Source organism: Rhinolophus hipposideros, assembly GCF_964194185.1.
Source record: "Rhinolophus hipposideros genome assembly, chromosome: 4".
NCBI classification, from domain to species: domain Eukaryota; kingdom Metazoa; phylum Chordata; class Mammalia; order Chiroptera; family Rhinolophidae; genus Rhinolophus; species Rhinolophus hipposideros.
In genome coordinates, this window is record NC_138050.1 from 62,544,828 (window position 1) to 62,569,539 (window position 24,712).

General features: G+C 37.4%; 2 protein-coding genes across 3 annotated transcripts in view; one reads left to right on the forward strand and one right to left on the reverse strand.

The window, feature by feature from the left end:
• The window catches only part of UBAC2 (UBA domain containing 2), a 163,697-nt gene that overhangs the window by 67,938 nt on the left and 71,047 nt on the right, over positions 1–24,712 (reverse strand). The gene's annotated exons all lie outside the window — the stretch shown is intronic.
• On the forward strand, positions 6,826–9,216 carry LOC308496597 (G-protein coupled receptor 183; the record flags this gene model as incomplete). Its single annotated transcript, XM_081046126.1, has 1 exon — positions 6,826–9,216. A coding segment is annotated over one exon (1,095 nt), but the record flags the coding sequence as incomplete, so codon positions are not given.

Genomic DNA, 24,712 nt, shown 5'->3' on the forward strand with positions numbered 1-24,712 from the left:
ATTCGTATATGTATGTACAACATTTCTGTGGCTCTGCGGGTTGTTTTTGAAAGTTTGCTCCTGAACTTCCTCTTTGGTGTGTGCCACTGTGGGCACTTTGAGTCACATCATCTCTCTGTGCAAACATGGTCTTGAATAGACTTCACCTCACAGAGAAGTTACCTCTTGATAGTAATTATCATTTCAGCAAGACTTGACCCATTCAATTCATTGCTAAGGCCTGCATTTAAACAAAATCACTAGAAGTTTAACCCCTTTTTATCTAAGGTGTTGATGATTATTAAGAGAATACATATTAGGGGAAAAGGTGACTTTTCAAGAATCTTAAAGTAAAACCTAAAACGTGGTATTCTAGCACTTACCAAATCTGTGAATTCTCTTTCTGCCACAAATAAAAGCTAAGAAAATAATTTCCAAGCAATTAAATTGGGATTGCAGAAGGTTTATATGTGTACCCTGTGAAAAATCACAAAGGGCTCCAAGTTGGTATCCAGGGTAAATATTTCCAGAGAACAAATTACATTAGAGTTTAGGCAATTTTCTTAAATACTAATAAGTGAGTTTTGGAGGCCTTTTCCTTTTTTCCTTTTTGTGGCTAGAAAAAAACTTGTCAGTTCATGTCAACATGTCCGGTTATGCAAAAATGAGATGAAAATGTCTTAAGAAACATTAGCTCTTCTACACAGTAAAAGAAACCATCGACAAAATAAAGAGGCAACCAACTGAATGGAGAAGATTTTTGTAAACAATGCCTCCGATAAGGGGCTAATATCCAAAATATATAAGGAACTCATACAACTCAACAACAAAAATCAAACAAACAATCCAATTAAAAAATGAGCAGAGGACCTCAAGAGACATTTCTCCAAAGAGGACATACAAATGGCCAATAGATATATGAAAAAATGCTCAACATCACTAATCAGCAGAGAAATGCAAATCAAAACCACAATGAGGTATCACCTCACCCCAGTTAGAATGGCTATCATCAACAAGACAAATAGTAACAAGTGCTGGAGAGGCTGTGCAGAAAAAGGAACCCTCATACACTGTTGGTGGAAATGCAGACTGGTGCAGCCGCTATGGAAGGTAGTGTGGAGGTTCCTCAAAAATTCTGAATAGAATTACCATATGACCCAGCAATCCCTTTCCTGGGTATCTACCCAAAAAATCTGAAAACATTTATCCATAAAGACATATGTGCTCCAATGTTCATTGCAGCTTTATTTATGGCAGCCCAAGACATGGAAACAAACAAAGATTGCTTCGATAGATGAATGGATAAAGAAGATGTGGTATATATACACAATGGAATACTATTCTGCCATAAACAAAGATGAACTAGTACCATCCATGGTACCATCCACGTTGCGACAACATGGATGGCTCTTGAGAGCATAATCCTAAGTGAAATAAGTCAGATAGAAAAAAGTAGACGAATCATATGATTTCACTGATATGTGGTATATAAAACTGAGAACAACAAAAGAACAAGATGAAACAAAAACTCATAGATACAGACAATAGTTTAGTGATTACCAGAGGGTAAGGGGGCAGGGGAGTGGTAGATGAGGGTAAGGGGATCAAATATATGGTGATAGAAAGAGAACTGACTGGGTGGTGAACACACAATGTGAGATATAGATGATGTATTACCGAATTGTACACCTGAAATCTATGTAGCTTTACTAACAATTGTCACCCCAATAGACTTTAATTTTAAAAAAACCACATTAGCTACTCTGTTAGCAATGAAATCAATTCTAAAGAAAGCATACACAGGCCCACATCCAAAGACATAAGTAAAAATACTTTGGAGGATACCTTGCTGTGGAATAACTTGCTGTTTTACACACATTAGGATAATAGTAAAGTTTAAAGGATCGATATTGCATTAACAGAGACAAAACCGAGTCTCCTTTGCTTATTAACAAAAATGGTAAGAGAATCGGCATACATGGTTGCCAGGCAGTTAGTTTTCAGGACAAAAAGGTGTTCCTCTGGCATAACCTGAATAAGGACTCACACAGTTCATGCAGCCCAGTGAGTACCTGTGACCTTCAGGGCCAAGTTAGCAGGCCTCATTCCTGTCCCTCAGGGGGTAGGGCATTAAGGACAGCTTAGAGACACTGCGTATCTTTTCATTAGAAAACTATCATAAGGAAATTAGAATTCTATACGTACAAGTATTCTAAGGGAAAGATTTAGAATACTTTCTACATTCATCCTTCAGTTTTAGGCCTTCAGATATGAAAAGGTATCATTTCTGTATTTCCTGGGCCTCGCATATGGAGGTACCAAAAACAATTTTTGCTGAGTAACAGAATGGAGTAAGCCAAGGTTCAGGAAAGTAATCCTGAATCCTTATTGATTAAAGAGAGGCATATAATAATATCTCTGAGGGAAGATGATAATAAATTGGGATTGACTGATATGAGAATGGGGTAACAGTAAAGTACACGAAAGGATTTTTCTCTCAATTTGGAAAAGATAAAATTGACTAAAACTATAGCATTAATTGTACAGATAACTATAAGCAAGAATCTAAGTAATATATTAGAGCTCTTGACTAATAAAATCAGTCTTCAAAAGGTAACTAAAAATCCAAATGAACATATTTTAGAACGGCCTAGATTCTTCTCTACCTAAGATCATTCTGAGCCATGCCATTTTACGTGTCCAAACTATGTAATATGTTTCTTGGACTGACTCAGGACAAGGGTAGGCAGTAAGAGGCCCCTCAGCAGTCTTCCCCTCAGGGTTCTACGACATGGTGTCCACAGGTCTGGCTTCCCATTTGGGAAGGCACCTCTCCTGGAAGTGGAAACCCTGTTGTCCTCAGGCGGAATTGTTCCCCTGCTCTGGAAAAGAGGGCCAGCCCTAAAGCCTAGAACACTTTGAAACCACTAAGTCGCAGCATCTCAGGAGGAGTGTGAATTAGTTTCCCCTGCCAAGGATTAAAAAGAGCAGGAGACTTGAAGCTCGGTCATCCGAGTTGAAAGATCCAGCGTGACCTTTAATCTCTCTGAAACTCAGTTTCCTCACGTGACACGGAGGTAGGTGATAGTGGTATTTAGTTTTCAGGGTTGCTATGAGGGTTCTTCACAACATGACTTAAAGGTATGCACCAGTAAAAATTAACACATAAATCTGAATAAAGAGCACTAAAGGGCTAGTTTTGTAGAGTATTGCGACCACAAGGTTTTTGCAAAAAGAGCTGAATTAAAAAATATTTTTCCCTCAGATTAAAAAAATTATTTACCTATTTACTTCAAGTCAATTAATGTACAATGTTAAAAATTTAGATTATATAAATAAAACTTAAAAATTACCTGTACAAAATTATGTTTTGGCATGTGCAACCATTCAGGTGTATGAGTGTCTATAGTTGCTTTTCCTCCCCCAAAAGTGGTACGGTATGTAATGTTTCCTTACTTAACATTATGCCCTGTCAAGAAATAGGCATTTACACTACCATTTTCAGTGGCTACACAGTATTCCATTATATGGCTATACCACAAAATATTTAACTGATCCCCTAATGATGAACATTTGATTTGATTGCAGATTTTCACCTTTCCAATTAACACTGTGTTAAACATGCTCTGAACTTAAAATGTTCTCAAACCCCGGCCATTTCTGGCTATACTGGATACTATATTTCATTCAGTGAAGAGGTTGGACATGCATTTACAACGCGGCAAGCAATGGCACATTCTTAATCTCTACAATAATAATTATTCATATGGAGGATTATCAGGCTCCACAGTATATTTTCCCCATTATGTAACTTAAAGGCATCTCCCATGAACCAGCTTTGAAATACTCCTCAAAATATATAAGTTGAAAATTTCAGGAAAAAATTTTTCACAGAAAGTAGAAAATATAAAAGAAGCTCTTGATGTTTGTTTCTAAGCTGTAGGTAGCCTTTGTCTGGAACTTTCACCCCTCCCTCGTGTCTAGTCTCAGTTCTTCCAAAGTTACTTCTCACATGAAGCCTCTCCCAACTGGATAAAGTAAGTTTTTTCTACATGTATTCCACAATTGCAATTACCATGATTTCCTTTTCAAAAATCACTCCATTTTTTGCTACACAATTTTTTTTTCTGTATAAAGTCTATATTCATTGTTTCTTGTTTGTTTTCTATTTCATTAGTTTTTGCAATTATTTTTAGTTCTGTCTCCCTTCTTTGGGCAAACATTTCTTTTCTGGATTCTTGAGCTATGTATTTAACTTACCTACTTTCAATCTTTCTTTAAAAAAATAACCGCATTCAAGGCTTTGCATCCATCTTGGATTAACTCTTCAGCCACATACCAGTTTGGCATGCAGTGCTTTTGTCATTTAGTTCTAAACACTTACATTGTAATTTTTTTACAATGTATTTTTTTTACAAAATTGTAATGACCATTTACATTGTAATTTTTTAAACCCATGAATGAGTTACTTAAAAATATATTTTTTTAAATTCCAATTTCTCTTTTATGTTTTTATTGTTGATTTCTAATTTAACTGTACTGTAGACACAGGGAATGTGAGCTGCTAGATAACTATTTTCTGAAAATTCTGACATATCTCTGATGATCTTGTCCTGGTCAAATCTGCAAATAACGCTTATGTGCCTTCAACACAAATTCTGTTAGCTTTTCAGTCGTGTGAGTAAATCTAAGTCTTGAATCTCTTTTTTATCTGGCATATTCTAATAAAAATACGTTAAAATCTCTCATTATGCTTGTGGATTTGCCAATTTCTTCTTTAAAATCTATGAAATTTTACTGTTACATGCACAATTCATGATTGTTTTTATGTTCTTTGTAAACCATTCTTTTAATTTTTGTAGTGACCCTGTTAATATTGAATGCACCTTAAATTCTGTTTTTTCCTGATATTAATATCGCTATGCTAGGTTTCTATACTAGTTAGGATTTGCCTGGTGTCTGCTTTCCCATGCCTTTATTTTCAACCTTTCTGAATCATTTAGAGTTATATTTCTCCTAAGCAGGATAGAGCTAGATTTTTAAAAAAATCCAAACTGATAGTCTCCGTCTTTTCATAGTGAATTAAATCCATTTAAATTTGTTGTGACACATTTCTACCTTCTTACTTGTGTTTTCTATTTACCAGCCTCATTCTATGCTATTTCCCTCCCATCATTTTCCTGTCTTCTTTTAATAAAAAGTTCTATTTGCATTTTTTATTCCCTTTTACTTTAGTATTTCCATATTTTAATGATTAACCTATCAACACCATGTAACGCATACCTATAACATTAATGCAATCCTCTGATAACCCTCATTGTCTGTTAGCATCACTGTTTTAAGACTGTTAAAACTAAGTTAGCAGAGATCCAATTTTTTTAGTACAGCAGTCAGAGAAGCAGATTTGCAGTTGGTGCTTTGATATGGCTAGAGATAGAGAATCCTTTTCCTTTAATAGGTAATACCATCATCACTGGATATATTGAAATTTTCCCTTAACTTTGGTAACTTTGAGATGAGATTTATGCACATAGATAATCCCATGAGAAAATTATTTTTCTTTTAAAAATAATTTCACAGAATTGATTGCTCTGTTCTTCCTTAGTTTTACTAAAGTTCAGCCTCATGTATGGAGTTTTATTGTAGGAGTTTTCTACTTTTCAACTTAGAACTTGAAATTTCATCCTAACATTATTTATAACAAGAAAAGAATTGGGAATAATCTAAATGTTCACCAAGGAGTAGCTAAGCAAATAATTGTATCAAATATCTACATAAGATCTACACATATGACAAATATGTTACACGGATCCATGAACATGTTACATGAATAAAACAGAACATAAAATACCACGTGTAATGCTTACTACTATGTGCAAATAAAAGAATGTGTACTCTATGCATGAATGGGATGGGAGTACCTGTGGAATGATATAGTTTAAAATTAATTTAAAAATTTCCAATTGAAGCAGCTTAAGTTTTTTCTTTTTCTTCTTTTTTGTCGTTTTTCTCGTGGTTGTCGTGGTCATCTTTATCACCATCACCTTCTTTTCTTTAAAACAAAAACCTAACTTTCAGTTCCTAACAAGGTCTTGGCTTGTTTCTCATACTTTTTAGGTTAACACAAATCAGATCACTGTGGTAAGTTCACATTTCACTATACAAATGTGTGACTGATTTCACTTCCTGGCAGTGATACGCATTAAGAAAAAAAAAGTCCAACCAACTGAAATTCAATTTAAAAGCAAAGTTTTACACCCGTCTGAAATGTGGGGTGCTTTACATGATTTTATTCTTAACCAGACAATGATTCAGAAAAAGGAAGGGGAATTTTCTGCCTAAAAAGTTAGTGCATTCCCATTTGTCACAAAAACACGTTGGTCCTACTTACCGTATTGCCCCGAAAATAAGACCTAGCCAGACCATCAGCTCTAATGCATCTTTTGGAGCAAACATTAACATAAAACCCGGTATTATATTATATTATATTATGTTATACTATATTATATTAGACTGGGTCTTATATTAAAATATGACCGGGACCTACATTACTTTTTGCTCCAAAAGACACATGAGAGCTGATGGTCCGGCTAGGTCTTAATTTTGGGGAAACACTGTAGATGGTTCTAGTTCATGTGTCAGAGCTTTGTCAAAGTTACCAACATACATTTTATTCTGTTTTTCCTGTCACTATATAGGTAACCACAATACATACCATAGACTTTTAAAAATTATACAAATATTAAGATATTTTAAATTAGATCTGTAAAAGGCAGTTTATACTGCTTTGAGTTAAATCTGCTTTTAATTAAATGTACCCTTCTTGTTTTTTTCTAGAGAGCGTGAACACCGCTGGTGGATATAAAAATGGAACACAATTTTAGTACAGCTTCTACAACATCTCCGGCAAGCAACTGTGACCTCTATGCACACCACGGCACAGCCAGGATCCTAATGCCTCTGCATTACAGCATTGTCTTCATCATTGGGCTTGTGGGAAACTTGCTAGCCTTGGTTGTCATTGTTCAAAACAGGAAGAAAATCAACTCCACCACTCTGTACTCGACAAATCTGGTGATCTCCGATATACTCTTCACCACTGCTTTGCCTACACGGATAGCCTACTATGCCCTGGGCTTTGACTGGAGAATCGGCGAGGCCTTGTGTAGGGTGACTGCCCTCGTGTTTTACATCAATACATACGCAGGTGTGAACTTCATGACCTGCCTTAGCATTGACCGGTTCTTTGCCGTGGTGCACCCTCTGCGATACAACAAGATGAAAAGAATTGAACATGCAAAATGCATTTGCATATTTGTCTGGATTCTAGTATTTGTTCAAACACTCCCATTACTCATAAAAGCTATGTCAAAGCAGGAGGAGGAAAGGATTACATGCATGGAATATCCAAACTTTGAAGGAACAGAATCTCTTCCCTGGATTCTGCTTGGTGCATGTTTCATAGGATATGTGCTTCCGCTCATAATTATTCTCATCTGCTATTCTCAGATCTGTTGCAAACTCTTTAAAACTGCCAAACAAAACCCCCTAACTGAGAAGTCTGGTGTAAACAAAAAGGCTCTCAACACAATTGTCCTTATAATTGTTGTGTTTATTCTCTGTTTCACACCTTACCATGTAGCAATTATTCAGCACATGATTAAGAAGCTTCGTTTCCCTGGTCTTCTGGAATGTAGCCAAAAACATTCATTCCAGATTTCTCTGCACTTTACAGTATGCCTGATGAACTTTAATTGCTGCATGGACCCTTTTATATATTTCTTTGCATGTAAAGGGTACAAGAGAAAGGTTATGAAGATGTTGAGACGTCAAGTAAGTGTATCAATTTCCAGTGCTGTGAAGTCAGCCCCTGAAGAAAACTCACGTGAAATGACAGAAACTCAAATGATGATACATTCCAAGTCTTTAAATGAAAAGTAAAAAAGAATTAAATCTTGGATTTATAACAAAGTAAACTGTATGACAAACTTTGCAGGACTTTTCTCATAAAGCAAAATGATTATTCAACTTCCAATTAGGATTGTTTTACTCCTTTCATTGGGGACTATTTTCTACCTCCAACTTGGAAGTAAACTGATAGATACAATTTTTTTGTTCGGTTTTGTTTTTTTAAGATTTTATTGGGGAAGGGAAACAGGACTTTATTGGGGAACAGTATGTACTTCCAGGACTTTTTTCCAAGTCAAGTTGTCCTTTCAATTTTAGTTGTGGAGGGCGCAGCTCAGATTCAGGTCCAGTTGCCATTGCTAGTTGCAGGTGGTTGAGAGGACGCACTCCAACCAAATGAGCCATCCAGGAGCTCAGTGGCAGCCATGTTCAATCTTAGTTGCCAGGGCGCTGCCCACCATCCCTTGCGGGACTCGAAGAAGCAAACTGGCAACCTTGTGGTTGAGAGCCCACTGGTCCATGTAGGAATTGAACTGGCAGCCTTCAGAATTAGGAGCACGGACCTCCAACCACCTGAGCTACCGGGCTGGCCAAATATGTATTTTTTACACTCAAGAAAACAACATAAAGCTAACTCCTAAATTGTAAATGAAATGCTATACCAAAAGGGGGCTATTTTAATAATTCTCAGTGTAAGAGGAAAAGTTTTGTTTCTGAAAATCTAATCATTAATATTTCCTGCCAATAATTTGGCAAAAGAAAAGACGGTTAAGATTGTATATGCTGGGCCGGCCCGGTGGCTCAGGTGGTTGGAGTGCCGTACTTCTAATGCCGAGGTCACCCGTTGGATTCCCACATGGGCCAGTGAGCTACGCTCTCTACAGCTAAGATTGTGAATAACGGCTCTCCCTGGAGCTGGGCTGCTGTGTGCTCCCGTGAGCGACTGGCAGCTCGCGTGAGTGGCTGGCAGCCGGCGAGAGCTGCCATGAGCTGCTGATGGCCTGCGACCCGCTGGACCGCCTCAGCCAGGGGAGCGCAAGGCGCATAACACCAGCAGAGGCCAGGGAGCTGTGTCCTACACAACTAGACTGAGAAACAAGGGCTTGAACTGGAGGGGTTAGGGGAGGTGGAAGAAGGGGGGAAAATTATATATGGCTGTGTAAAAATGTTAATATTGTAACATAGTTCCTTTTTTTGATAACATATTTCTTCAATCCATGTTTCTTTCAATCTTGGACTTTATCCCCTCAATAACACCAGCTTTTTGTTTTTTGTTCTCAGTCATAAAATTTTGTTTTAAGGAACTCTTTTGGAATAAAGAGTGGGATTCTACATAATTCTGAGTAAGTCCTTCAATGTTCACTGTCAACTCCCAGCAGAAGCCACAAAGAGACTATAATTAGCAGCAGATAGATTTGGAAAGCAGCATTATAGTAAAATGATGGTGGTGACAGAGGCAACGAGAGCACTGAGCTCTCTCTGGCAATAGCCAGCAAGTATGGAAGGGTCACTGCTCAGGAATACGACAAGGGCCTTATGATGGGGTACCCATCAGGACGAGGGTACAGTTGCTACATTCTTCTTGGGAATAAAGAAATGTGCAAATATGCTTGGTTTTTCTTAGGTTCCCAGGGGATCACTTTTTTTATTCACAAGTTGTTAGTACCCAGTACCTTTCAATGGTTTGGGTTATCAGAAAGGGTAGGAGGATGAGCAGCAGGTGGTGTTGTTGCTGCTTGCCTAAAAATGATAGGGAGTAAAATGCAAAATTATAAACTTTACAACATTATACATTTGCTCAGATGTGATACCTTAGTATGAGTAGCAGGACCTTAGCAAGTCTAGTTACCCTGTCTGCTCGCTCAAAGTTGTTTAGCTCAATCCCCAAATACTCCAAACAGTATCTATATTAGCAATGATACCAATTTTGATAATGGAACATAAAGAAATGAAATGCTGTATCATGAGTCATACTTTAAACTTTTATTAGGCTTTATATCCTAGAAACATTTTCTTGACTCATTTTCAACTTTTATCGTTTAAGAAAATTAATCTTAATGGCTGATTCGACACCACTTACTGAGTACTTTCGATTTGTATTACATTAATTTCATAAAGAGCTAATTGACCTTAAAGCCCCTGACAAAAATAAGCACTGGTCTTTGAAACACCTCATGGGATTGAGACCATATGGGTCAGAATCTTAAGGCCTTTCCTTCACTCCACCTATAAACCTTCCCAAGTAAAGGAGAAGAAAGGACAACACATTAAATTTCATGCATAGTAGCACTTATGTGGTTATTTGAGTTGGATCCCAAGAGAAAACCCATTGTGAAAGCTACTAAGGAAAACCAGAAACAAAGCTTCCTTAATTTCAGAGCATCTTCATGGGACACTAGTTGTATGACCACATTTGAGCATAGACTATTTATTATCTGTATGAGCCAATATGCTGCTTCATAGCAGATGAGAGACTCCTCTTTGTGCTAATAGGATTAATTCTTAAGATCCTTTAAACAAGAAAATAAATATCTATGTCATTTGATGAATGAGTAACATATTCTTTTATCTGTTTAGTTTTCCACCTCCCCCTTCTATTACACCACCAATCTATATGAATGATTTAATCCAATCATTTTGCCAAAAAGGTAAACTTTAAACGTTATCTCCATCTTTAAAGAAAAGTCTGTACTCTAGTCAACCTCAGCTATCTACTCTCCTCCAAATGGCCCTCATTGCCTATTTCACTAAGGGAGACATTGTTTACACATGGCCTTTGGACAACCTCCCATCATCTTGTATTATTAGCTTACTTTATATTTATTTCCCGTGCATTTCTTTGACAAGAAGGTAAACTTGGCGAACAGGGACTGTTACAGAACATAGGAGGTGGCCTAATATATTACACTTTGTTTGAAAATCAGAATACTATAAGCATTTTCTACATGAATCAGATGATATATTATTAATAATTTTAAATAATAATGAGCTACAAACATTCATCTAGGAAAGCTGATAGTTATACGGCAGCTAACCATATTTATCTCTTCCATAATTTTGTGTTTATTTCTAAAAGGATCATATGGTTAATTAAAAGAAAAACCCTCAAAGCTATTTAGTTGGAATCAGTATAAATACATCGACTCTTAGTACAGCATAGAAAAATACAGATAGTATAGAATAGCAAATACTAAAAATATTTAATATAAATTTAATATACATATTAAAATATTTAATACATATTTAAATAGTAAATATGGTAAACATGGTAAAAATGTTAGATGTTAGAAATGACATCAGACATATGTGAAGAGCTCAATAATTTACAAAATACTCCATACATTACATACTGTCTTCCTTTCCACAATCCTGTGAAACAGGATAAGCAGATAGTATCACCCACACTTGATAAATAAATCTAAGTTCAGAAAAGGCACTTGGTAACTTATAGGAAGCATCAGGAATATAACCTTAACTCCATAAAGAATACAGAAGTGAATCCTAGCCATAAAGAATACAGAAGTGAATCACAGAGACCAAAAAAATATTAGAAGGCTTGTTTCATTATATGCCAGCAGACAATCTATCCTTAAATAGGACAAATAACCAACAGTAGGAAGATTATAAACTCAGCTAGGCTGTGAGCTCTATGAAGGCAAGGATGTTACCTGTTCTAATCACAGCCTCTGGTACAGAGCCTGGCACACGGAAGCTTCTCAAATATCCATCTAACAATATCACCCGTTTCGTACTTTTACTAACACAATTCTATGTGTTCAAATATCTATGAAGTTTTTACTTTCTCAGTGAAGTGAAAAGAAACACCCTAAATGCTTAATTATATATGTTAGAGCGTATGTGTAATTGAAGACAGTTACTGCAATTTAAACTAGACGTATTAAAAGATAGAACTAATTACCCAACTTAAAGGTAGATACAGAAATATTTTCGGCTTGGAAATAATTTTATATTTTAAGAGGCAAGGGCGGTGACGTTTACCAATCAGTAAAAAGTACCAGGCAATTTTAAAAGGGGAAGCACTGATCTTAAATTAGTCCTTAAAATGGTCTATTTTGATCACCTGTTAGCCAGTTGTGATTTGTTATTCTTCGCAAAGCTAGAAACATTTGCTCATTGCCTACTCGGGTAAGAATGAAGAAATGAAAAGCTGATCTAGGGACATCACAGCCCACTCTTTTGAATCTAGAGAGGCCTAAATGCACCCATGAGAACTGCTGCCAACAGAAGTCTGTTTTATTTAAACTCCGAAACACTGGTCATTTAAAGATAATCCTCAAATTTCTATTCAACTAAAAGCTCAATTAGCTAAGAAGGAACAATTATTAACTGCTTACTACATGCCACTTTTCTGAGTACTTGACAGGCATTTCCTCCTGTAATCCTCATTACTTAAGAGATGGGTACAATTATTATCTCCATTTTGCTGAGGAGAACACTAAGGGTGCCAGGCCACAAGGAGAGGTAGAGCGAGGACTTAAATCCAAACCGTCTGACCCCAGTGCCTATAGCCTCACTCAGAGCATCAGGATGTTGCCACTTGCAAACCCGTCCATGGCTTCCATCCCCCACTTCCTGTGGCCTCCTGTGCCTTGGGTACCTCCCATCACCACATCGGAACTTCAGCTCGTTCCTCGCAGGTGCCCCCTAATTTCCCTGCAAAATCAAGCTTCATTCTCTGTCACCCACATCTGATCATCCTTCTCTCATCCACGGTATTCAGCTGGTGAATCCTGCTTGGCTTTTCTCCTTTTGCAGTCTCTCCTGCCCATTTCTTTGCCCAATATCATCATCACAGTCCAGACACTGGCATCACAGACATAAATTACTACAACTTCTTTCTCACTGGCCCCCTCAACTAGACTCAGAAATTTTAGCCTTCCTTTTAGATACTACATAGGAAGCAAGATTAATAACAACAACAACCACAATAAATATTTGCTAACAATGACATGGTATTGTGCTGTAATACACACACACTTACACTTTTTCTCTTTCAGGCTTCACAATAATTCTGTGAGACTTGTTCCATTACTATCCCTATTTTACAGGCGAGCAAATTATGCCCCGAAGAATATGAGTAACTTGCCTAAGGTCACACAGCTAGTAAGTGGGGGAGCCAGACTCTAGACTCGGGCCGTCTAATTCCAGGGTCTACACTCTTAATCACTATATTCTCTCTCTTAAACAAATAGAATTAGAGGACCCAGTTCCTGAGAGAGCCTTGGAAGAGAAACTTCCTGCTCACCAAATTCCTCAAGTTCCCTTGAGGGGCACATGTGACTACTTCCACTGACAGAATTGGCAGCAGAAGTGACATATGTCACTTTTAGGCTGAATCGTTAGAGAGCAGTGAGGAATATTCCATCCCACTCTTTGTTCTTCACTCCTGCCACAGCGACCAGTGACCAGCGATGTTCAAGACAATGGGACCTTTGTCAGCATGGGTCCTTGAATGAGTAAACGGAGAATTCCCCATCCATCTGTGTTGGCCACATAGTGCACACAGGAAATACATTTATGTATTCAGCAATCGAGATTTCCGGGTTAATATGTGGCTACAACATAAGGTAGCCTTATGATTAATAAAGTGTTTAACCTACTTAGAATGAAACAGACCAACACACACAGTGTAAGAAAAGGAAAAGGCAGACACTATGCAGTTCTCTTAGCAAACAAGCATAATCTTCCTTAATCCCACTTTCATTGTGCCATCTCATGCTGGAGGATTGAGAACAGTTCCCCATGGTCTACCACATGAGGTCCAAGTTCCTCTCCTACACTTTCAAGCCCATGCAACCTAATTTCCCTCCATTGCTCAGCATGTATTGTTCCAGTTAGCATTGCTGGTTTTGTCTCTGTCCCAGGAACACAACAAATATTTGGTTCTTACTGATCGGATTACTCTACTTCCTCCATTTACTCTTCATACTCACACCCCAATCATACCTCCTCCTTTAATTCTTCCTTGACTAGGAAAGCCATCCATTTTCCTCTCCTCAACTTATTTGGCTTTTATACAGTCTATGCCATATAGTTTTAACTTTCGATATACATTATTTTACAACACATGAAGAGAAAACCACACTGGCCTGGTTCTGGTGTGATTGCTAATCAGCTGCATCACCTGTCCATCCAGTCTTTTACTCTTCCTAGATTCCAGCTTTCTTATCAATGAAGTAACAGTGCTATATAATATGTAAGCTCTGCCAATCATCAGACAGCCTATGGTCCATTATTTCCTGTATGTTACTCTTATATCCCTCAGATGAAACATAAGCTCTACTGGGGCAGAGACTTGGATTATTACTTCTTTTTATTCTGGGTAGCTCCGAGCATAGCATCTTGCATATAGATGATGCTCAGAAATATTTGTTGACTACAGGTCATCAAATATTAGCTGAGGATACTATATGATTTATATTATTAAAGTATGACAGATGAGAGGTTTTATTATTGCATGTCATAATGTGTTAGGCAGCAGTAGATAACTAATACATGCTTGGTATTGAAATACCAATCTTGGAAAATACATTAAATTGGAAACTGGAATGACATTTAAATCAGTAAAGATTTCTCTTCCTGCAAGAATGTTTCTGTTGAGAGTATAAGAGGAGTGCCATAGCTTTTCCTCTTCCTTCCACATACAAAGACGCAACAGAGGACTGCAAACATTTATTTAATTTTTCCCTAATAATGAATACCCTGACTGTTCAAATTTAGAAAATTCTCTGCAATATTGTAGTATCAGAAAAGAAGAAACTATATAAAAATGTAACATACATGGGGAAATATAACACATAATTTTATTTTATTTCTCAACAGTTTATTTTCCTCAAAAATTTTAAAGAACTTCTCTTTCTCTTTATTTGCACATTTACTAGTATGTAGCTTCTCATCATTAATAATGCTTTTTAGATGTTTTGTCTACTTAACTAAACTGCAAGCCACTTATAGGCAGGAACCACATTACTCTGTGTTCCACATGGTACCTACCACAATTGATCCAAACCAAAAATTCAAATAACTTTTCATTGGCTTTTATCAGTTTTCTCAGAGTGTGAGAACATTTATTTCTGGTTTCTACATCTTATAAGAATGACTTTTCCCATGAAGGTTTTGAGAAGGAAAAAATGTGTGAGAATGAAACTACAAAGAAGCTACAAAAGGTTAAAACCCTACTCTAAAAAAAGTAACGTTTTGATGTGTTCTTATTGCTTGAGGGTAGTAATTCCATAACTTCCCCCTTAAGTCCTACAGTGAAACATCTGCTTTTTTAAAAAAAAAATACATAGTGAAAATATATCGGGTTACTGCCTCTATTAGGGTTTAAAAATAAATGCAAACTATATTATTATGTATTGCTCTACCATATATTAATATTATAATTCGAGAGAGAATCAAAGTATTGTGAGTGCCATTTCATGTACTGTCTATTTTTCCCTAGTAAGAGAATAAGAGCAAAGAAAAGTTCATGAATTTGAGTGTTATTGGTTTTACTTAAAGAACAGCTGTTAAGAAGAAGTCATCTTCCAAACAGACCCAGAGACACACACAACACCCACCTGAAAAGAAATCAAAGCAGTTCCTATTTATAGTCCCAATCATTTGGTAAGGGGTCTCCCTGAGATGTGGCCTGAGACTGTGCCTGTATCCACACGCTCAGGTCTCTGGAAAGACCCAGGGAGAGACTGGTCAATTGGAGGCAGGGGCAGGGCAGAGGGATACTATAGGTCTTGGTCATGCAGAATTTAGGAAGCAAATGGGAAAATGTAAAATGGAAAGAAAAAACAATGTCCTATGAGGGATCCAGTTGTCAAATTACTTGAAGTTTGTGCGTTTGACAAAATGCTGATAAGGTGATAGGTACGTGGTAGTCATTACACTATTCTCTCTATATCTGTGGATGTTTGAAATTTAATTTTCTGTAATAAATTTAAAAAACTGGTGAGTGTCGTCTCCAACACATCCTCATACTCTTCTACCATCGGGGACGGAAGCAGAAATTCAGGGACAGATTCACAAAGGACTGAGAGAGAGAGATGACAGCGGGTATCACATGGTTGCAAGTCACTGTCTTTAATCCGTTACCTGCAGCCACCCAAATCATGTAAGAAGACAGGAATGGGACACACGTGGCCATATTCATGTTCTAAAGTCACATGGAAAGGTAGTCTCAATCGACCTTCAAGAAGTCCTAGTAAGAGATGGCTTTTGGTGACAAAGTCACCAGCAAAGAACAGGTTATACCAGAAATCCACATGAAAAGACTGTGAGGGTTTCATAACCCCCCACAAAACGGGCGCACGCACGTGTACGAGTAATGCTCCATGAGTAACTTGATTTCCTAACACAAAGGGCTACTTCCTTTTCCTTAAACCATGTCCCAGTTCAAATCTAAGTATTTCAAATTCAGGGATACTGCTTTGCATATATACATTTGAAGTCAAATATAAAAGTTACAGTCTTTTATATGTGTGTGTATATATATATATATATATAATATACATTTGAAGTCAAATATAAAAGTTATAGTCTTTTATATTTGACTTCAAATGTATATATACTATAAAAGTTACCAGTTCTGTCAGCTAAGCTTCATTTACAGATAATAGAAACTTCACAAGCGATTTTTGGCAGAAAATGATTTTGTACACAGAATTAGGTGCTTGTAAAATTGTACGAAGGGCTGGAAGGGCAGATCGAGGCTGTGCCTCCAGGAAACAACTCCTGGAACAACACACAATAACACGCAAGGACTGGTCTACCCAGAAGACGGCTTCCTCTGCCACATTCAGGAAGTCATTACATCATTTCGTCAGTCTATGAACCAGAAAGTTGTCTGAACAGCAACCTCCAGAGCCCTGTTGGGTCTGTAGAACTGCACCAGCAAAAGGGATATCTTGTATGCTACTGCTTTGGCTCACACAGAACTCAAGCACCTTACAAGTTCTGATTGGTGGAGCCTAAATCATATCCAGAACTCTGGATACAAGGGAGTTTAAGAAATAGAGCATTCAGTTTTCCAGCCTCTGATTTATGTGAAGGTACACAAAAAGGACCCCGGAACAGATAATGAGCAAGCCAATTTAAGTGTATACATCAAACCATATAAAACGTTAAAATACCAAAAGGTAGGGTGAACTAATTAAAAAAAAACAGAAGCAGAAACTTAAGAGACATCACAGTCGAATGCAAAGCCAAACATAAAAGGGCTTTTTCAAAGTCATAGCAGAAATTTGAATACAGTTTTGTATAGGTAGTATATAATAGTAAGGAATTACAAATAATTTTGTTAGGTAAAGAATATTATGTTTATATAAGAAAATGTCACTTTCTATGGCTTACTTAAATATGGAATAAAATATTATGATGTCTGGAAATTGCTTCAAAATACTTAAAATCATTTAGTTTTTAGGGGAATAGAAGGAGGAAGGGTGGCAAGAATGTCAATGATTGAATCTGGGTAGTATTGTTCATTTTATAATTCTCTCTGCTTTTGTGATTGAAATTTTTCATAATAAAAAGCTTTAACAGGTTACACCAAGAAAACACTTTGGGAAGTACAAACTATTTTCACGTAATGCTTTACCTTCAAAAACTTTAATTTTACCACGTTAAAAAAGGTCCCTTTTCTATAAAGTAACTGCTTATATTCTTTAAAATGTCAGCATCATAAAAGACAAAAACAAAATAAGAACTGCTCCAGATTAAAGAGTAAAGGAACATAACAACTAAATGTAAGATGTAATTCTGGATTGTACGATGGACCAGATTTTTTTCTTTTTTGCTATAAAATAGGACATTATTTGTACAATTTCCAAATATGAATAAAGTAACATATACTGATGTATTTAGGGGTAAAGAAGCATTACATCTACAACTTGCTCTCAAACGATTCAGAAAAAATACCATACGTTTATGGGGGGGAGGAGAGAGACAGAGACAGAGAGAAAGAGAGATAAAAAGAGAGAGAGGAGAGAATGATAAAGCAAATATAAAAATATGTTAATAATTAGGGCATCTGGGTTTAAGGTATAAGGGAGCTCTCTGTCGCATTCTTATAATTTTTCTATAGCCTGAATTATTTCAAAAAAATTAAAAAGTACAGAACATAGTGGTAGCATTTGGGAGCTCTGAAGAGAAATAGCATAAATTAAAATGAAAATTAATAACTAAATAACGAGTGTCACGTAGACACTGCTTTTTCAGATACCATTCCAGGGGGCATTTGCACCCCCCAATATGAAAGTCTTCTTCCAGCATGTGCTTATTTTATACTTCTCATTTTTAGCAGGAAAATTTTAATCCAATCATAAATGTCCATGTACACTTACATTTACTTTTAAGAACATTTATGACACTGAAGTTGAAAATGTATAGATTTGTCTAGGGACTTCCAGTCAAGACGGTGGAGTAGGTAAATGCTGTGCCCACCGTCTCCCATGTCCACATCAAAATTACAACTAAATTATAGAATAACCACTCTTAAGAACCATCCAAAGACTAGCTGACTAGAACTCCTATAAACAAGGACATAAAGAAGAAGCCACATCGAGACTGGTAGGAGGGGCAAAGACACAAAACGGGCTGGTCACATACCCATGTCTGGCAGTTAAGAGTCAGGAGGGATGTGTTGACTGTGGAGGTCCCCACTGAGGAGCCAGGGGTCCCGGCCCTGCACGGGGAGCTAGTGCTCCCCAGCCTGGAGCCCCAGTGCGGGTAAGAAGAGTCCTTACAATAGCTAGCTAGGAAAATCAGCAGGGACTCAGTACAGGTGAGACAGAGGGCTGCTATAGACCCATGTGTCCTCTTAAAGGTCCTGAGCACAGACTTTCTTGCTCATAAACACTTGCCCTAAGTTCCAGTGAAGGAACAGCAGCTCAAAAAGCTCCAGGGACATATGGGAAGGAAATGAATTGTTTGGCTTTAGAGTAAAAGGCTGCAGGGGCAACTCTCTCTGGGATTAAAGTGCCTGAGGGCACCATTGTTCTTTTGTTGAGCCCTTCCTCAACCCAGCCTGCAGGTGCAGGTGGGCAACAAATCTTAGCTGTCCATCAACCTGGCTAATACCACTCTCACCTTACCCTGGTGATTCTCTGAGACCTGGCCCCACCCAATTCAGGCACCCAGCTGAACCTCTTGCAGAAGGTGATCCACCCAAGCAGCTGGCATGGAGCCATGCTGCAGACTTTCCTAAAATCTCCCCAAAATCCACAAACCTCCAAAAAGGAGCAGCTGGCCTTGGCATGCCCTGTATCTCTTGCTAAGTGGCCCCAAGCCCAGCACTAGTGGCAGCCAACAGTGGTTCAGAGCATAAGCAGTCCCAGGCATCTCCAAACCCAGCACAGGCAGCTAAGAACCACAGATCACTTTGTAGCTCCTACCAGGTAGCTCCAGCCAGACACAGCTGACCTGGGTTAGCACCACAACCCTTCCACGAGGGCCCAGAAACAACACATCTGGTGGCCAGCTTCAGACCATACAAGAGTACCAAAAACCAATTACAGCCACAAACGACACAATCAAAGGGTGCACTCAGCAGGCACAGAGTCCTGCTAAAGTAAATCCCTCTCTGTGGAGTCAGCCCCTGCGTACTAGCTTGTCTGCGGTAGTCATGGCCAGTCCTCACTGCCAGTCACCCTGAGAGGCAATCCCACCCACTGACATGCCAACAGCAATCAAGGCTCAACTACAACAGGAGGGCACACACACAACCCACACAAAGGATACCCCTGAAGTACCTGGCTTAGGCGACCAGGGAGACTGCGGCTCTGGACTGCAGAGGACACCTACTACATGAGGCCACTCTGCCAAAACTGGGAGACATAGCAGTTCTACCTAATACATAGAAACAAACACATGGAGGCAACCAAAATGAGGAGACAAACAAACCTATCGCAAATGAAATAACAGGACAAAACTCCAAAAAAAGAACATACAAAATGGAGACAAGCAATGTACCAGATACAGAGTTTAAAACACTGGTTATAAGGATGGTCAATGAACTGAGGGGAAGAATAGGTGATCTCTGTGAGAGCTTCAACAAAGAAATAGGAAACATAAAAAAGGAGATAGAAAGTATAAAAAAGAATCAGTCAGAAATGAAGAATACAATAAATGAAATGAAGAAGAATACATTATAGGGAATCAATATCAGATTAGACAAAGCAGAGGACTGAATGAGCAATTTGGAAGACAAGGTAGCAGAAAACACTCAACTAGAACAGCAAAAAGAAAAAAAGAATCCAAAAAAATGAGTTTAAAGGACCTCTTGACCAACATCAAGTGTAACAACATTCACATCATAGGTACCAGAAAATGAGAAGAGAGAGCGAGAGACTGAAAATCTATTTGAAGAAATACGACTGAAAACTTTCCTAACCTGGTTAAGTAAATAGACAGACAAGTCCAGAAAGTGCAGAGTGTCTCAAACAAGATGAATCCAAACAGGCCCACACCAAGACACATCATAATTAAAATGCCAGAAGTTAAAGACAAAGAGAATTTTAAAAGCAGCAAGAGAAAAGCAGTTAGTTACCTACAAGGGAGCTCCCATAAGATTGTCTGCTGATTTCTCAACAGAAACTTTGCAGGCCAGAAGGGATTAGCATGAAATATTCAAAGTGATGAAAAGCAAGGATCGGCAACCAAGATTACTTTATCTAGAAATATTATAACCAGAAAGACTATTATTGAGAATTAAAAGAGAAATAAAGCACTTCCCAGACAAGAAAAAGCTAAAGGAGTTCATCACCACCAAACCAGTATTACAAGAAATGTTAAAGTGTCTTCTTTAAGAAGAAGGAAAAAAAATTAAAAATATGAATAAAAAAAATGCTGCAAAGAAAAAAATCAATCTCACCGACAGTAAAACCCGTAACAAAAGCAGAGGATCAACCGACACAAATGCTAGCACAAAGGTTAAAAGTCAAAAGTAGGAAGATCATGTGTAATCACAGCAGTAAATTAAGGGACACACACACACACACACACACACACACACACACACACACCCCACAGTAAAAAGTAATGACAAAACCATAAGCATGGATGGGGTAAGTAAAAATGGTAGTGACTCTAAACATGTTCAAACTTAAGCGACCATCAACTTAAAATAGACTGCTATATACATAGGTTAGTATATAGGAAGCACATGGTCACCACAAACCAAAAATCTACAAGAGATATACAAGAAATAAAGAGAAAGAAATCTAAACACAACACTATAGAAAGTCATCAACATACAAGAGAGCAAGAAAATAAAGAAACAGAGAGCTACAAAAACAATCAGAACACAATTAATAAAATGGCAATAACTACATACCTATCAATAATTAGTTTAAATTTAAATGGATTAAATGCTCCAATCAGAAGGTGAATGGATAAAGATGTAGTACGTATATACAATGGAGTATTACTTGGCCATAAAAGAGAATGACTTCTTACCATTTATGACAATATGGATGGATCTAGAGGGTATTATGTTAAGTGAAATAAGTCAGATAGAGAAAGACAAATACCATTTAATTTCATTTACATGTGGAATCTAAAAATCAAAATAAATGAACAAAATAGAAACAGACTCATAGATACAGAGAACAAAGTGATGATTGCCAGATGGGAGGGGATTAGGGGGCTCGGTGTAAAAGGTGAAGGGATTAAGAAATACAAATTGGTAGTTACAAAATAATCAGAGGGATGTAAAGTACAGAATAGGGAATATAGTCAGTAATACAGTAATAACTACACATGGTTTCAGGTGAGTACAAGACTTATTGGGGGGATCACTTCATAAGTCATATAAATATCTAACCACTATTTTGTATACCTGAAACTAATACAATATTGAATGTCAACTATAATTAAAAAATTAAAAACTATTTTTAAAAATGTATATAGGAAGCCTCGGTTTGATAAGTTTATATACTTAAATTATTTTCTAGTATAGTGAACAGATGAACTAGATTTTTCATCTTTAAAAAAAAAAAAGTAACATTCAGGTTGTGTTGCACAAAAGGAAATGTCTGAGTGAAGAGTCAGACAGGCATGAATTTTAATCTAGGCTCTGCCACTTAAATAGACCTGACCCCGGTGACTCAATCAATTCTCAGAACCTCTGCTTTCTCACGAAGGATATGGCAATGTCAGTATGTACTCTTGCAAGACACTTGTGGATGTTCATCTAAACAGGAACATATGTAAACAAGGCTGTATGTAAGAAATCGTTATTCAAAATGTATTTATCCAGCTTCCTTAAGAGAAAGGGTTTCTCCACGTTGTTGCTGATATTAATGACCATATCCTTGGTGTAATACTTTATTTATAAAGAAATATTTATTAAGGGCCTACTATGAGCCAAGCACGGCTCTAGGTACCAGGATGAGAGCTGAAAACAATACAGACCAAGTTTTACCCTCATGACTCTTACATTCTACAAGCCAACATTCAAAGTTAAGTAAACAAATACTATCAGTTTAGTGAAGAGGGTAATTTTGAGTACTGGCTTTGTTGAATCCAAGACTGGTTCTTTGGCCTCCCCAATATTCTCTGAACTACTTCAATAATAATCTTTCTGCTAAATAAGCCAGAGTTGGCTCTATTACTTCAACTAACAGGTGTGCCTGTGCTCTTGTAACTGAGAAAAATTTTTTCCTTTGACCTCAAACAATAAAAGCACATTAGATACTTCAGAACTCAACATATATTTATACAAAAAAACTCAATCCTAAGATAGGTATGAGATTATTTTTGTGTGTTGTATGTTTTGCGGTGGTTACCAAGACGTGGTTAGCATTTTGAAATTTTTTTCTTAGAATAATATAATGATCTGAATCTAAAATCTTTCATAAGGTGCAACTTTCCAATGATAAACAAGAACAGGAAGTGAATCTCAAATACAACCAGACACCTAGTTCCTTCTATTATCTACTCTGCTGTCATCTGAGCATGACTTCACAACATTAAATTTCTCATGCTCTTATCCTAATTTAAAGTTATTAATATTTTGATTTCTGCTTGAACAAAACATTACTCCTGTTAAAATGGAAATTTTGACATATACTCAAATATTTTAAGTTCTATGAGGAAGATGGCTTAAAAATAAAGGAATTGAGTAGCAAAGCAACATAAAAAAGCAGAAATGAAAACAGATGTTAAACTTCTTTGAAACAAATTTTTGCTAATAGCCTCAACCAAAGCTATTTCAGTCAACTACTAGAAATATGCTACCCAGTGAAAAGATCTCAACAATCTTCAGGGGTTACCAGCTCCTCAAGTGTGTGGGCTAACTCTTTTCAAGGTTCTATTCATCACCCAGCAACGTGTACGCTATGGGATTTCAAAACATAGGTAATAAGCTCTGCAACAGCTTAGTTTAGTTCATTGGCCCTCCATCAGGGGCAATTATTCCCTGCCCAAATGTCATCTGGCATTATCTGGCGACATTTTCAGTTGTTATATGAGTAGTCGGGGGGTTGCTACAGGCATCTCTAGTGGGCAGAGGCCAGGGACGTAGCTAAACACCCTCCAAAGCACAGGACAGCCGCCCATGGCAAAGAACTATGCAGCCAAAAGTGCTGACCAAGGTTGAGAAAACTATGATTTAGGTCAACTATGCCATTGCCCTTCACATTTAAATATAAAATCACCAATCCTGTGGCTTGACATACCCTCTGATTGACAGCTTACAGACCCTTTCAAACAGGATACATAAAATCTTTCCCCTGGTAAAATACTCTGGCCACGAAAACTGTCATTGAAATCTCTGCAGTGAGAAAAGACCCGAGTCTCCTTTCACAATTAATCAATAATTTCCAAGGGTTAGAAACACTGTCTGCCACTTTACTTGATTCTGAAAACACTGGCCTTCAAACGTTACTAATACTTTGATTACACTGAGTAGCAGTCTCGTTTCCTAATCACTCCTCAGACAACATCAAGTGCGTAAGTGAGGCAACAGAAGTTGCTTCCTCTCCTTCCATATCTCCTCACATCACAGTTTTTCTTTTACCACTTTATAGAAAATGGTGCTCAAGGTTACTGAGCCTGTTTCTTCAAAGGCGATGATAATTCCTACCATATGAGGTTATTCTGAGGATTAAAGTGACATCAGTGTGTGCTCAGAGGGCCTGGGGCATGGGTGGTGTGTGCTCACTAATTCCTAATGGATGGTGTTGGACACAGAGCGTTAAGACACCCAAATACTAGAACGATGGGGAGTTCAAGAATTTTTTGGTTGGGAAAAGGGATACTCTGAGAATATAAAAATGAGTAGGTTATGTTTCTCTCTAGGTAAGGTCCTGGAAATGATTTTATAAATCCGTAACATTTCAATCCTTCAAAAATATCATTGAATTCAAAGTTGAAATTCAAGATGTTTGTGTTTTTCTCATGAGTAATAGATTTGAAGTAGAAAGAAAGGAGGAAGGAAGGAAGGAAGGAAGGAAGGAAGGAAGGAAGGAAGGAAGGAAGGAAGGAAGGAAGAAAGAAAGAAAGAAAGAAAGAAAGAAAGAAAGAAAGAAAGAAAGAAAGAAAGAAAGAAAGAAAGAAAGAAAGAAAGAAAGAAAGAAAGAAAGAAGGGGAGGAAGAAAGAAAGGGAGGAAGAAAAGGAAAGGGCATTAGTACAAAAGAATAACTGAAGCAGTTAGCATGTGGCAGACCAAAATTTCAGTTACCACCAATCTCTTTGGTGTTAAAAAATACTCTTCATTACTCCATGCTTTCTCCCAGATGCTCCATGCTGAGGGAGCTGTAAAAGAGAATAGGATCTTCCCTGTAAAAAGCCTCAAGAGAGAGGTCAATTAGG